Below are 13,922 nucleotides of genomic sequence, written 5' to 3'. Positions count from 1 at the left end.
CGGTCGCGTTGAAGGAGAACGCTCGATGGAATCTGGCGACGTACAGTTTGAGAAGAGAGATCGGTTTTCGGTCTCTGCGTGAGGAAATGTGGATGAAGACTGTAGTGGCTCAAAGCGTCAGAGCGAAGTTTTACGTGCTTGGAATTCCGAGGAAGTTTTCGACGGGGGATACGAGAAAAATCGAAAGATTCAAAGAGATTCGTCGAAGAGTTAAATTCAGTACACCTGTGGACAGCGAAGGTTCGACCATGTGGTTGAGTACGTGTAATTACTCGTCGAAACGTTCTTGAGCGATCGAAATATGGAGGAACACAATGAGGATCGCGATCTCGACGAACTTGCGACGGACGTCAACTCATTGGACTCGTATCACGAGTGGGGACGACAGTGCGACGAGCGTATCGCGTCTCTGCGAGAGAGATGTTGAAGAAAACGTGGGCCGAGGCACACAGGAACGTTGAACTCTCTCATCGCTCGAGTGGCGCGATTGGAAGAAGCGAGAAACGTTCTGCGTCAGCGTTTCGCGCAGGTTGGCGCCGGTTATGGCGAACCGAGCAGAGGATATTCGTGGACGGAGATCGAGACAGCTTTCGACAATCGCGTACTGACCGGTGCGGTATTGAACGCTAATCACGTCGATCCTCAACGATTTCTTGAGGAAGCGAGGGCCACGGTGCTCGAACAAGTGCGCGTTAATCACGAGAGATACGCATGCCTGAAGGTCAACACGGTTTTCAACGGCGAGTTTGTCGCAGGAGCTCAAATCGGCGTCAAAAGCATCGTTACGAGAAATCAACAGCTCTTTCCTGAATCCGATTTGCGAGAATGGTACGACAGATACGTGATCGATGTCATTCTTGCGGGTCTGGATGAGTTTCAGGAACGCGACAGTGGCTGGGCATTGTCGCGTATATTGAACCTGATGGTGAACGTGAACAAGTGCAATCCCATGCATGCCGGATGTTGGTTCGAAACACCGCGATGGATAAAGCTAAAGAGAGCGGTGGTCAACGTGCGTTCGGCGGACAACGCGTGTTTCGCGTGGGCGGTAGTCTCTGCTCTGTATCCCGTTCAAAGAAACCCGTATAGGTGTAGCGCGTACCCTCACTATTTGACGACGACGAAATTGAATTTCAACGGAATCGAGTTTCCTATGACTGTGAAGCAAATTTCAAAATTTGAACGACTCAACAACAACGTGTCTGTCAACGTTTTCACCACTTGGGGGAGGGGACGCCACTATAAAAAGGAGATCGTTCCTTTGCGGTTGGCCGACAATAAGAAGGACACTCACATTAATCTGTTGTATCTGTTAGATTCGCGAAACAACTCGAACGTCGGTCATTTCTTGTGGATAAAGAATCTGCCGCGATTGGTGGGGTGTCAGTTGAACAAGAGCAGGATTATGAAGTACATATGCGATCGGTAGGTATATAAAGAGTCGTGCGAATCAGATGTGTGTGGAATGAAAAAAATCATACATATATTTTTTCCCCAGGTGTCTACATTATTTTCACTCGAGCGAGAAATTATCTGCTCACAGCGTCGATTGCGGAAAGATGAACGACTGCGCTATCGTTCTTCCGAACGATGACGACAAGTGGCTGTTTTTCCACGATTACAGTAGGAAGGAGCGACTTCCCTTCGTGGTGTATGCCGATCTGGAATGCGTGTTGGAGAAACAGAAGATAGACGAGGATGACGTCAAGAGTTACGCCTATCAACATCACAGAGCGTTCAGCGTGGGATACTATCTGTGCAGCACGTACGACGAGATCGCATCCGAGTACAGATTTCGTCGCGGCGAGGACTGCGTGTCGTGGTTCGTCAACGAGCTCCACGGTATCGCGCATCGCGCGAAGACGATACTTTCGACGAATGTGACCATGGCGGAGCTCACACCGGACGAGCAAAAAAATTTTTGGAGCGCGACGAGCTGCCACATATGCGAGAAAACGTTCGAATCGGAGGAGGGTCGACGCGTGCGCGATCACTGTCACTTGACCGGACGCTACAGAGGTCCCGCGCATCCGCGCTGTAATCTAAATTACAGAGACTCGTACGTTATATTCCCGTTTTTTTCCACAATTTGTCCGGATACGACGCTCATTTTATTATCAAGGATATAGCTAATAGTTTCGAGGGTAGCATTGATTTATTACCGCTCACTAAAGAGACGTACATATCGTTCACGAAGAATGTGAGTGATACGTTGTCGCGCGGTGATAAACCCGGAAACTGCGCGAAGTTGCGATTCGTGGATTCGTTTAAATTTCTTAGCGCCAGTCTAGAGAAATTGGCGTCGTATCTCGATAGGAACAAGCTGAGAATTACGCGTTCGGGATTTCCGGAACTGAATGAAAGCGATTTCGATTTGCTCACCCGTAAAGGTGTATTTCCGTACGAGTACATTGACGGTTTCGATAAGTTGCTGGTGACGGAATTACCGCCGCGAGAGGCTTTTTATAGTTCGTTGACCGGCGAGACCGTTACCGATAACGATTACGAGCACGCGTGGAATGTCTGGCGTTGTTTTCGCATGGAAAATCTCGGCGAGTACAGCGATCTGTATCTTAAAACGGATGTGCTTCTCCTGGCGGATGTCTTCGAAAATTTTCGCGACACCTGTATCGACACTTACGGACTGGATCCCGCGCATTACTACACTTTACCGGGATACGCGTGGGACGCTGAGGTACACGAAGGTGCGATTCGAATTGCTCACCGATATCGACATGGTAATGTTCGTGGAGCGCGGTATCCGCGGCGGTCTGAGTCAATGCTCCAACAGGTACGCGCGACCGCTGTATGGGCTGCTATATGAAAGCAAAAACGAAAATGGGTATGGGCATGAGGCATCGATCACGTATCTGTCGTACCATTCTCGCAAATCGGATTCAGGAAAGAGCTGTTGATTTCTCGTAACGATGCTTTTGACGCCGATTTGAGCTCCTGCGACAAACTCGCCGTTGAAAACCGTGTTGACCTTCAGGCATGCGTATCTCTCGTGATTAACGCGCACTTGTTCGAGCACCGTGGCCCTCGCTTCCTCAAGAAATCGTTGAGGATCGACGTGATTAGCGTTCAATACCGCACCGGTCAGTACGCGATTGTCGAAAGCTGTCTCGATCTCCGTCCACGAATATCCTCTGCTCGGTTCGCCATGACCGGCGCCAACCTGCGCGAAACGCTGACGCAGAACGTTTCTCGCTCCTTCCAATCGCGCCACTCGAGCGATGAGAGAGTTCAACGTTCCTGTGTGCCTCGGCCCACGTTTTCTTCAACATCTCTCTCGCAGAGACGCGATACGCTCGTCGCACTGTCGTCCCCACTCGTGATACGAGTCCAATGAGTTGACGTCCGTCGCAAGTTCGTCGAGATCGCGATCCTCATTGTGTTCCTCCATATTTCGATCGCTCAAGAACGTTTCGACGCGTAATTACACGTACTCAACCACATGGTCGAACCTTCGCTGTCCACAGGTGTACTGAATTTAACTCTTCGACGAATCTCTTTGAATCTTTCGATTTTTCTCGTATCCCCCGTCGAAAACTTCCTCGGAATTCCAAGCACGTAAAACTTCGCTCTGACGCTTTGAGCCACTACAGTCTTCATCCACATTTCCTCACGCAGAGACCGAAAACCGATCTCTCTTCTCAAACTGTACGTCGCCAGATTCCATCGAGCGTTCTCCTTCAACGCGACCGCCTCGCGTTCGGTAAAAATCGACGACGATAAGTCTTCGAATTCGTTGTCCGTGTTGGACGACAACGACTCGCTGCAATATATCTCAGAATTGTCAGATAATGACGATGATGAGTCACCGTAACTATTCGAATCGGACGGAATTTCGAGATTTTGAGAGACCCCATCCTCCTCCTCCTCCTCCTCCTTGTGATCCATCGTCGCGTTGATACATAGTTTTTTAAAATAAATACGAAGAAGAGTGATACTTTCCACCACGCAAAAATTTTTTTGAAGACTCGAGAATTTGCATTCTCCCTTTCGCTTATATAGCGCCCGACAGCGATGGCCGACGGAAAAGAAGGCCAGGGGTAACCGCATCGTTTCCTCCAACGATTCCACCCACGCAAAAATTAACAAAAGCGACGGAAAAAAGATCAGAGGTAACCGCGTCGTTTCCTACCGAGACCGCGAAAAGCTCGCGCGTGCCGATCACGTGACCGACAGATCTTCAGCAACGATGACGATCGCGATCGATCACCATATACCGGCGATCGATTATCGTCGGCGTTGTCTCGCTCGCTCGCGCACCCAGACGGGAATTCAACGACTTCGCCGTATTGTACAGTACAGAGTACAGCAATCAGTAGTTATCAAACGTTCCCACGCTTCATCGCTATCGCGGTTACCGTGACATGTGACCCGTGACCCGCGAACATGCCGATCCGCGAATGATACGCAAGAGCGACGAATTTTCACAGTCGAAGCGTCTTCGCGGAATAATAAAATCGCCGTCGAGTTCCGTCGACGAATTTTCACAGTCAAAGCGTCTTAGCGGCAAAAAATATGATCGCCGTCCAGTTCCACAGGCTCGAGGTGAAGTTGAACAAACCAATATGAATATTTTGTGTAACCTATGTGCATATTTTTTTAAATGTAAATAATTATACCTCCGTATCTTTGAGTTGACTGTCCATGGCACTCTTTATCTCTCAATATAAACGTACCGCGCGAGCAACGACTATCAACGTTCTCACGCTTTCGAAAAAAATACTTCTAACTTCTAACCTCAAACTGACAATATTCGTAAAGTGTCTGTCGGGGCGCGGGGGAGGATGTGGAACGCGCGGGAAATGCCGTAAGCGGTATGGTGAGGGGATGGCGTTGGCAGAGGGGCACCTATGACGTTGGATGACACGCGCGAGACGCGTGATCATACTTCGTCACGACTGCTTTCCTCCCTAGGGCGGAAAGTGAGGCGGTGCCCCTCTGCCGACGCCATCCCCTCGCCCACCGCTTACGGCATTCCCCCGCGCGTTCCACATCCTCCCCCGCGCCCCGACAGACACACCATGTTTTAGAATCCCTATAGCCTATCTACTTACAATTAATACGAAAGTGCAAAAACAACAATTTTTATTCTATATAATTTAGGTATTCTATATATTAAGCGGAAAGCTAATGTTTTTATGGAGTTAAATTAAATCTTTCGAGAACGCAATATAATATAAAAAATTGAGAATTATAAGAAATTGTGATCAGTCACAACAGTTTTATCGAAAATTATGTAGGGTAGACCGGGGCACGTTGTCACACATTTTGTTCAATATTTTTTTTATTTTTTACATTTAATATTTGAGAGTACTTTGATATGCCAAAATTTCGAGTGAACCCTTAGCTTCAATTGGACAGTATCGAATTTTGTGTGATTGTTACTCTACAGTTGTTACATAACAATAAATAACGACAGGTCGCTTGTGACAACGTGCCCCGGTCACGGGGCACGTTGTCACATCAAATGTAATTGCATGCAAAATGTTATCCAAACTGTATTCAACGTAAATATCAATATATTATAGTGCGCTGCAATGTAAAAAAGTAAAATCCTTCACAGAAACATTTATTTTAATTCAAAAAAGTACAAAATTTTCGTCTTAATCTAAATACAAGAATTTCACTCGAATGCGCAACTTATTGATACACATTTTATAGGCGCGCTGGCGAGCATAACGAAATATCGATGAGTAACGACCCTAGAGATAATAAATCCAATCGATAAAGAAGTCGGTAAAGAAGAGCAAGCTAAACACAATAGAGGGTTAGAGTGATATCAAAATTGTATGTGACAACGTGCCCCGAGGGCATTTTTTTACTCCAAACAGCCTCATGTTCGACACGTTTGAGATATTCATAAGGTTAGGTATTGCACGCGGTAGGTAAAAGTACATACTTTAAGATAATATAAAGGTCTATTCTGAAAAAACATAAGCTTCATGTGCAGTACGTTGAATATTAGACAATAAAATTTTACTTACGGTCGCAAAAAACTTTCAAGTTGATTTTACGTCAACACAGCTGGAGCAATCTCAACACTGTAAACATACCAAAGATGGGCATACACTAACACGTTTTGGGAATAACGGGTGTAGTCCTCTGGTTATTAGTTTTTTAAATAAAGCCGATGTGACAATATGCCCCGTGTGACAACGTGCCCCGGTCTACCCTATATATTTGAATATATTAAAAAATTTAATCTCTCTCTCTCTCTCTCTCTCTCTCTCTCTCTCTCTCTCTCTCTCTCTCTCTCTCTCTCTCTCTCTCTCTCTCTCTCTCTCTCTCGCGCGCAAAATGTTATAATCTTTAAATGCCCTATAAAAATGTAGTTTATTTAATTTAATTATTTTTAGGCAGAGCGCAAGACTATACTTACAGATTATTAACAATTATATTTTTCTAATTGCTTAAAATTCTGATCTGATAAGATGCTTCCTCTCTCTCTCTCTCTCTGTCTCTTTCTCTAGCTCTTGTCCTGTTAAGTATGAAAATATTTTCCGATAATCTCATGAAGAACTAATATAGATATTCTCATAATTTATATTCACATGCTTATATTCGCTTCACATTACAGCACCCTTTCCGACAAGCCGCTAGATAAATAGACTTTGTCTCCATAAAACAAACATTTGTACACGGATTTAACCGTGAAATCTGAGAGCGATGAACTCAATGCAATTTACCGTTAATTGCCGCAAGCCTCGCTCGACGAGCTTGATAATTCCGGCTTAAATGTTTTAACGTACGATAGTACCCACTCAGCTTGACGACAAATCAGAAATTAAAGCTTCAGACATTTTTGGTAAATTCATTATGTTCGTTACGACGAACACTGAGCGTAGAGATGTATCGCGGCTCGATTGAAACATTCGTTAAGGATTCAATGGCACGGAAGCGTGAATGCAATTAACTGCACGCCATGCAATCAAATGTAGAAACAGAATTAACCGTGTATATGAGCCGGGACAAGGAAATACAGCAGGGAAGAAAAGAGCATAATTATGCATTGTTATTTCAACTAAAAATATAAAAGACGTATAAAACCGTATTAACAAGTAACAAAAGAAATACATTCTTTTATTTACATATCTTTATTTACTACGAAATAACGCTCGCGTTGTAGCAATAGAAAATTAAAGTATTAGTTAAATCATTCAGCTTATATCTATTAAAGGTACAGGCTTTATGGAAAATTTTATTGCAATGCTGTTTTAAATATTAATCAATAGAAAAGAATCAGAAGATAGTCTTTTCCTTAAAATCATGTTTTATCCAACAACGATTAAAAATTGTTAATAACTAGTACTACAAAATAAAAAATACACACACGATCAATGGAGCTCATTGAAACGATAAAAATATAAGCTTACATACTTCCGAGGCACATTACTTACTGCTCTTTTTTTCTTATTTCTGACAATTAATACATTTCCGGAAATATACCTCGGAGAGAACGGAAAGCGGAGATTACCGAAGCGGAGATTACCAATCGATTTGTTAGAATCTCCGGATAGTTCCAAGTATAGAATGGTCGGGGAATGGGAGAAGCTCATTTATTTTAATTATACATATGCTCGTTAATGTATCTTACAGAAGTAGAGGCGAACGGAGATTATCGAGCTATCGACACTTCGGATACACGCCTGATATTTTGTGTGAACAAAATATAGACAGTAAAACGGAAAGAATTAGTCTGAATTACACCCACATACACACACTGTAAATAAAAGATAAAGAACGAAGAAAACTGAACGAAATATATCGACGTAAACTACTGTAATGGTAACAGATTAGGGAGCTACAAAGTTTCCCATAAATCTCACGTATACACATATACGGACACACACATTTAATATACTATATAATTTTCTTCTCAATTTTGTTATTCGCATAAGTGCGATTCATATAGTAAGTGCATAGATATAATGTATAGGTACATATAATGCGTATTGAGTTAAATAAAAAACTCTTTCTTATTTCAAAAATAATTTTCGATAGATGTTAAGTATGTGATTATGTTATCAATAAAAACAGAATAACAAAAAGCTACCTGAAAAATTCCAGAAAGTAGTCAATAAAAACGATCACACACAACCCTGTAATCTGTAATAAAGGTTTTTTTTAATTTACATACTAAAGTTATCTATGAAGTAATTTTTCGAAACAAGAGGACTTTTAATTTAACTTTTAATATGTGTGTGTGTGTGTGTGTGTGTGTGTATGTGTGCGTGCATGCATATGTGTGAATATAATGCATTAAGTATTCATGTATGTAAGTCTCTAATATCGAAAAAAATATTTTTGTACAAAATATTGTGAGAGAGTAGTACAATAGTATAATGTAGTATAATGTATAATAATTTAATAATATAATATAATTTAATGTAATTTACTATAAAAAAAAATGAAACAAATTTAATTCCGTAATATTGTGGTATTTATTCCTAAAAGGATTACATAATTATAAAGTTAGTTTAAAATATATAACCCATATAAATTACTATAGCCATAGAGTACATTGTTTTAAAATATTTAAAGTGCATTCTATATACAAAATTTTGTTCTTTATACTATAATGTGAGATTATTATCGATGTTATAAAAGGCATTAAAATAATATAAAGATGTAAAAAGTAAGATGTAAGAAGTCCATGTAACTACAGAGTTTAACGGAAGCTCGGTAAATGTGGTACTTTAGATCATGGATGAACTTAAAAGTCTTCGTGGTCAGCGACCTGTCTTTCCGCGACAACTATTCGCTGTTTTATAGCGGATCCCAGCGTCTCGACGAACGAGCGTCTCGTGTCTCAAATTCGTCGATTGCTAGACGGAAGTAAGTTTCAAAACTCGGGACGCTTTAATCGCAAAACGTTCTAACGTTTTTCTCGCGCGTAACAGTGAAGTTGCAAAAACTCCTTACACTGTGAAACAGTTTCTGAGGAAAATCTTGAAGCGCAAACTTTTCACCAAAACTGCCCGTGCACCACTGCCCTGCCGAAACTCTACCCCCGATTTTTCAGATCACTTTAAAAAGACCAAGAAAGGGGAGAGTAAGTAAGCGAGAGCCAACAGAAGTAAGTTTGAAATCGATTATTGTATTCACAAGATATATTGCTATTAACAACATAATAAATTATGCTTTGTAACACATCTTGTTTTTTATATCCACACAGCATTTTACATTTCTGTCGGATTTTATATTTTTTCCGGAAAGATCATTTTTTTGCGACTATTGTTTGCGTTGTAATCGCTCTGGATGGAACGATATGCGAAATTAACAGAAAAAATGCGCAATATTAGAAAGGTAAAGTTTGAAATCCTATAATATACACAAAAAATTAAAATGTTTTAATATTATGTTTGTTTTATAATTAAAGCACAAAGCGGCACACTAAATATTTTACAATAAATAGTAATTTTGTATTAAAAATACAGAAAATTTAAAGAATCCTTTCATTGATTGGTATATTTAATCTAACAGATAATCATCCTGAAGCAGCCAGGTGGCGAAAACGATGCATAACGATACGCTACCGCGAAATAATATGCAAATCAACTAGCAGGCTGACGCACGCAATGCATTAGAGCACTGCGGAAATTACTGATGAAAATTCTGCTTGAAACCTATCTAATTAATAATTACAGCATGATTGGATTGTCGCAAAAATCCCAAAAGTATCGGTCGCGGCATAGTTCGTCGCGCGTATCTTAACAATTAAAATTATATACAAGTATTGTAGACTTTTCATTTCTAGCAGCAAGCATTGTTTCTTTAATATTAAAAGAATCGCCGTTTTACCTCACGAGATGATAACGCATAGCCAGTCAGATATTCGCAAAATGTATTACAATCCCGAGAGATTGTATATACAATGAGATTTGAATTACAAAACGGGGCATGATTATTAGGCATGAAGAGATACGGGATCTGAAAGCGTGCGATAGACCAATTGTACGTGGGAGTGCAGTGCCGCGGAATCGATTTGTGCGACGACAACATGATCTATTCGTTACAGCGCGACCTCCGGCTTCTAGATTCGCCCGAGTTCTAGACTCTCGAGTAATTGTCAAGTAATTATCCTCGAATAATTGGCGCTTAATAATCTGGCACCGTTTGTCGTCTAAATTGCCGCGTGCTTCATCGTAAAGTCGTAATATGGTAATTGAATTAATTCGATGTTAAGTTCATTCTTTATCGATGTATTATTGGCAAAGGAACGTTCAATATGCAATGAGTACTTGCTATTCAAAAATATCTTAATGACAAGAGTATAAATATATTAATAATTATGTCAAGGAGACAAACTATTGCTGTAAGACATAAATTTTCTCAAAATTCGAAAATTTTATGAAGAACGCATTCGTAATCCACGTCCAAGCAAAAATTGCTATTTTTCAGTAAAAAATAAATGCATAATTTTTGCAATAATATCAAAACTTAACCAATATCGTTATACATACAGTTTTATTTCAAATTCTCTTTTATTGAATTCATTTTTTATTTATACTTTAATAAAATATCATGATTGTTTCGACATTCCTGATAATTTTGAAATATAATTTCAGAATTTATTTTGGAAAATGTAGAAATTTAACATAAGATCGTTCTATTGGATTTAGTTAAATCTTTTATACATTTTCCGCTTCGAAGAAATATCGGGAAATAAGGTATTTGTATTATTCCTCGAAAGATCTGCACGGTGAATGTGTAATCGTGCACTTGGGAACTCTCCTAAAATCCTATGGCATGCCCGGCCCGGCTTCACAGTGAAACATCGTGGTTAGTGAATGAGACGGAGGACGTTCCGGGGTTCTGCATCGCATTTCTTTCCGAATGCCGGTACACTCGAAAAAGATGCGGCGTTTAAAACGTCGGACATTTTCGAGAGCAAAGTGCTCCAATGGCGTAGTAGCGAAACGTTCCCGCGGCCACTTCTGTGCTTTGACGAGAAATCGTTTCCAACATCGCGTTACTTTCACGCCAAGACGCATCGTTGCGAGTCGGTTTATTGTCGCACCCCCTGTTCCGCGTCGTGGTGAATACTTTGCGGGATATCAGACTCGAGGGAAAATACTCGGGAAACGTTAAGTAGAACGACTCAGCCTCGCCGATCCTACGCTGCTACCGCGCTGCTCCCTAATTTCTGGGACGCGCGAGCCGCCTTCTTCAGTAAGTTATGTGTTCACGGACTCGCGCTCTTACCTTCTGCACGGTGTGAAGGCATGTAAACGCCCACTGCGAAGTGTTTTCCATTTCGCCGGTCTCGCGAGAGTGAGCACGGGCATTAAAGTCGGATATATTAACGGGCGATTACTTGTAGATCATGCCGTTGTTGCCGACTAATTGAAATTCTCTACACAAAGTTACCTGCGTTGCTACCTACATGCGAAAAGTATGAAAATTACATTCTCAGCGACCATAAAGTCTTTTGCAATTTATATTTTAATATTTATATGTACACAACAATGTATAATTTGAAACACTTGGAAGAAGAGTCATTAAAAAGGATGACTCTATATTCCTTTATTAATAAAGGATGTGTCCCAATATTAATAAAACTGTGCAATTATAACAAATATGATCCCTTTCTCAAGTTGCCAACTCTGAGAATGTAATCATCTAAATTTCTAAATGTATAACAGAAAATGTACTTGGAAAGAGAAGAATTGGTTACTTTTACTTTAATTTACACATTTAGCGACATTTCTAAATGCGAGGATCTAATGCATTTACCGTTAGTTAAATTGGCTAATACGGGGGAGCGTATGTAAAGCGGCTTGGGCGATAGGCTCAAAGTTAAAGCGCGTGTAATCGGTAATGGAAATAGCTATAATGCACGTTATTAATAAAACTAATACCAGGTTTCACCGACGCGACATACATAACGAGCCATCCCATACGGGATTGCGACGTGATTCGCGTACTCTATCGGCTTAAGGATTAACTCGTTTCAGTATTCCAATACCTGGGCATCAAGAGACCTGAAAATTCGTGTATAGCGCCAATAACGCGTCGATGGCGCATGAATTTCCTGATACACCGGACTACCGGACCTGTGGATTAAACCGCAGGCTGACCATTGAAATGTCTACGATAAAATATTGTTCTTTCGTGAACGAATAATTTAAAGTTTACAAACCAAATCGATTCTTTAAAGCCGGAACGTGACGTTGATATCTATTTTATCATTTTTCCTTCACCGCCTTTTTTAAAGACAAATTATATCTGTTTTCTTAAAAAAGAAAATAGGCATTAATACGAATATTTACCATAATGTAATCATTTGCTTATCATAAAAATTACTTTTTTCTTGATGTGATATCTCTGAATGTATACACCAAAGTATTTTTCTTGCAACAATATCATATCAGTTAGCAGATATAAAAATTATTTTTATTGTGCTAATAATAATTTGTCTGCACACAATTTATTTGTGAGCAACTGCGCTTAAAATTTTGCAAATAACGAGATGACTTATTTGTACATTATATTTTGCGTAATTAAAAGAAGTTTTTACGCGGAAATATATAGGTAATGCGCAAATATATAGGCATCACTAATTCGAACGAGTTGGTGAAACCAAAACTTGGACATACACACCCGGAAGTCAATACCGAAAGAACATCTGCGATTTTCAGGAACATTTAATTGGGAATTAGGTGGCACGGTCAATAAACGCGCCGCACCACGTATACAGATGAGTGGAACTCTTGGTTACCGTTACATATATAGTATATGTCATGCACGAATGCGACTGCCCTTGTGTGACGGTGTGACAAAGTGTTTTCGGGCGGGAAAGTTTCCTCGAACTTTCGCTGAGGAAGCGTCAGGATGGAGAACACGGGACATGGATATACGACATGACTGCCAGCTCATTCCGCACCTCACCGATGTGTCCGCGGACAAGTTCGAATTAGCAAGTGCGCCAACTTGCGGAATGCCGATTGGTGGTCGTTCGCTCCACTGCACGCCTTATTCCCAAGAGAGGAAGAGACCGCTGCAGCCGTGGAGGTATTCACGCTCGCACAGAATTCGCGTTGGTCACACTGAAAGAACAGGCTCCTCTCCCTCCCAAGAACAAGAAACTTCATCTCCAATGCATATGAATCTTCCCGATAAAGAAAAACACGAATTGTGAATCGAATCTTATCACTGGCATCTTATAAAAATGGCGAAAATTTCTGTAGCTAAAGAGTAATTCGATTTTATTCATCGATATGCTCAAAGAGCTTTAAAGAGCAGAAACTCCGAAATAATGCATATATTTTTAATCGCAAAATGTCGACGCTAAGAAAGTTATATTTTTGACACACGAAATATCGCCTGCAACATTAAATACCTTATACGTACCGTAAAATACCTTATCGATGTATTAGGATGTACGTACGAAGACGACGAACGGTCATGCATAACGGAATATGGAAAAATCATAATTCATGGTCAAAGTACAGCGGTATTCATATTACGGCACGTGCATCGGACTGTCGGTATGCGAGCGCATCTTACACGGAATTTGATGCAGGTATGCCGAGCAGAGGACGATCGTGTGACGCCAGTGGTACCCTGAAGCTGTTGTCAAATCGACATAAAGGGGCCTTGCTATCATGATCCCCTTCAGCTGCCAAATCCTGAGGACGATCCCATCTACGAGAGCCTCGACACTCGAGGCTGTCTCGCGGCCATGAAAGCCATTGTAAATGGGACACTCTATTCCTCGATTGCGCTAATCGCCCGTTCTCTTCGTCTTGCAGATACGTACCCAATGTTCGACGCAATAAACACGCGGACAGTTCAATACGAACGTCCGGCGCGATCAACATGGCTTCTGGTTAATTCCCTACCACACCTTGATAATTCCTTCTCTCCGAAGACCTTAAGTCTTTAATGGAGTAATTATCTCTCCG

At 41.2% G+C, this 13,922-nt stretch overlaps 1 protein-coding gene across 1 annotated transcript; it reads left to right on the top strand.

Annotated features, from left to right (window-relative positions):
* The first annotated feature begins 864 nt into the window (after positions 1-864).
* Positions 865-2,862, top strand: LOC139787010 (uncharacterized). The gene is made up of 2 exons (XM_071726102.1): positions 865-1,425; positions 1,499-2,862. The coding sequence occupies exons 1-2, from the start codon at positions 923-925 to the stop codon at positions 2,127-2,129; spliced, it is 1,134 nt and encodes a 377-aa protein (XP_071582203.1). The 5' UTR covers positions 865-922; the 3' UTR covers positions 2,130-2,862.
* Positions 2,863-13,922: the final 11,060 nt, after the last annotated feature.

Source organism: Temnothorax nylanderi, unplaced genomic scaffold, assembly GCF_030848795.1.
Source record: "Temnothorax nylanderi isolate EJ_2023f unplaced genomic scaffold, tnyl_v1.0 TNYL_tig1236_pilon, whole genome shotgun sequence".
Classification (NCBI taxonomy): Eukaryota; Metazoa; Arthropoda; class Insecta; order Hymenoptera; family Formicidae; genus Temnothorax; species Temnothorax nylanderi.
This window is presented reverse-complemented; position numbering and strand designations above follow the sequence as displayed.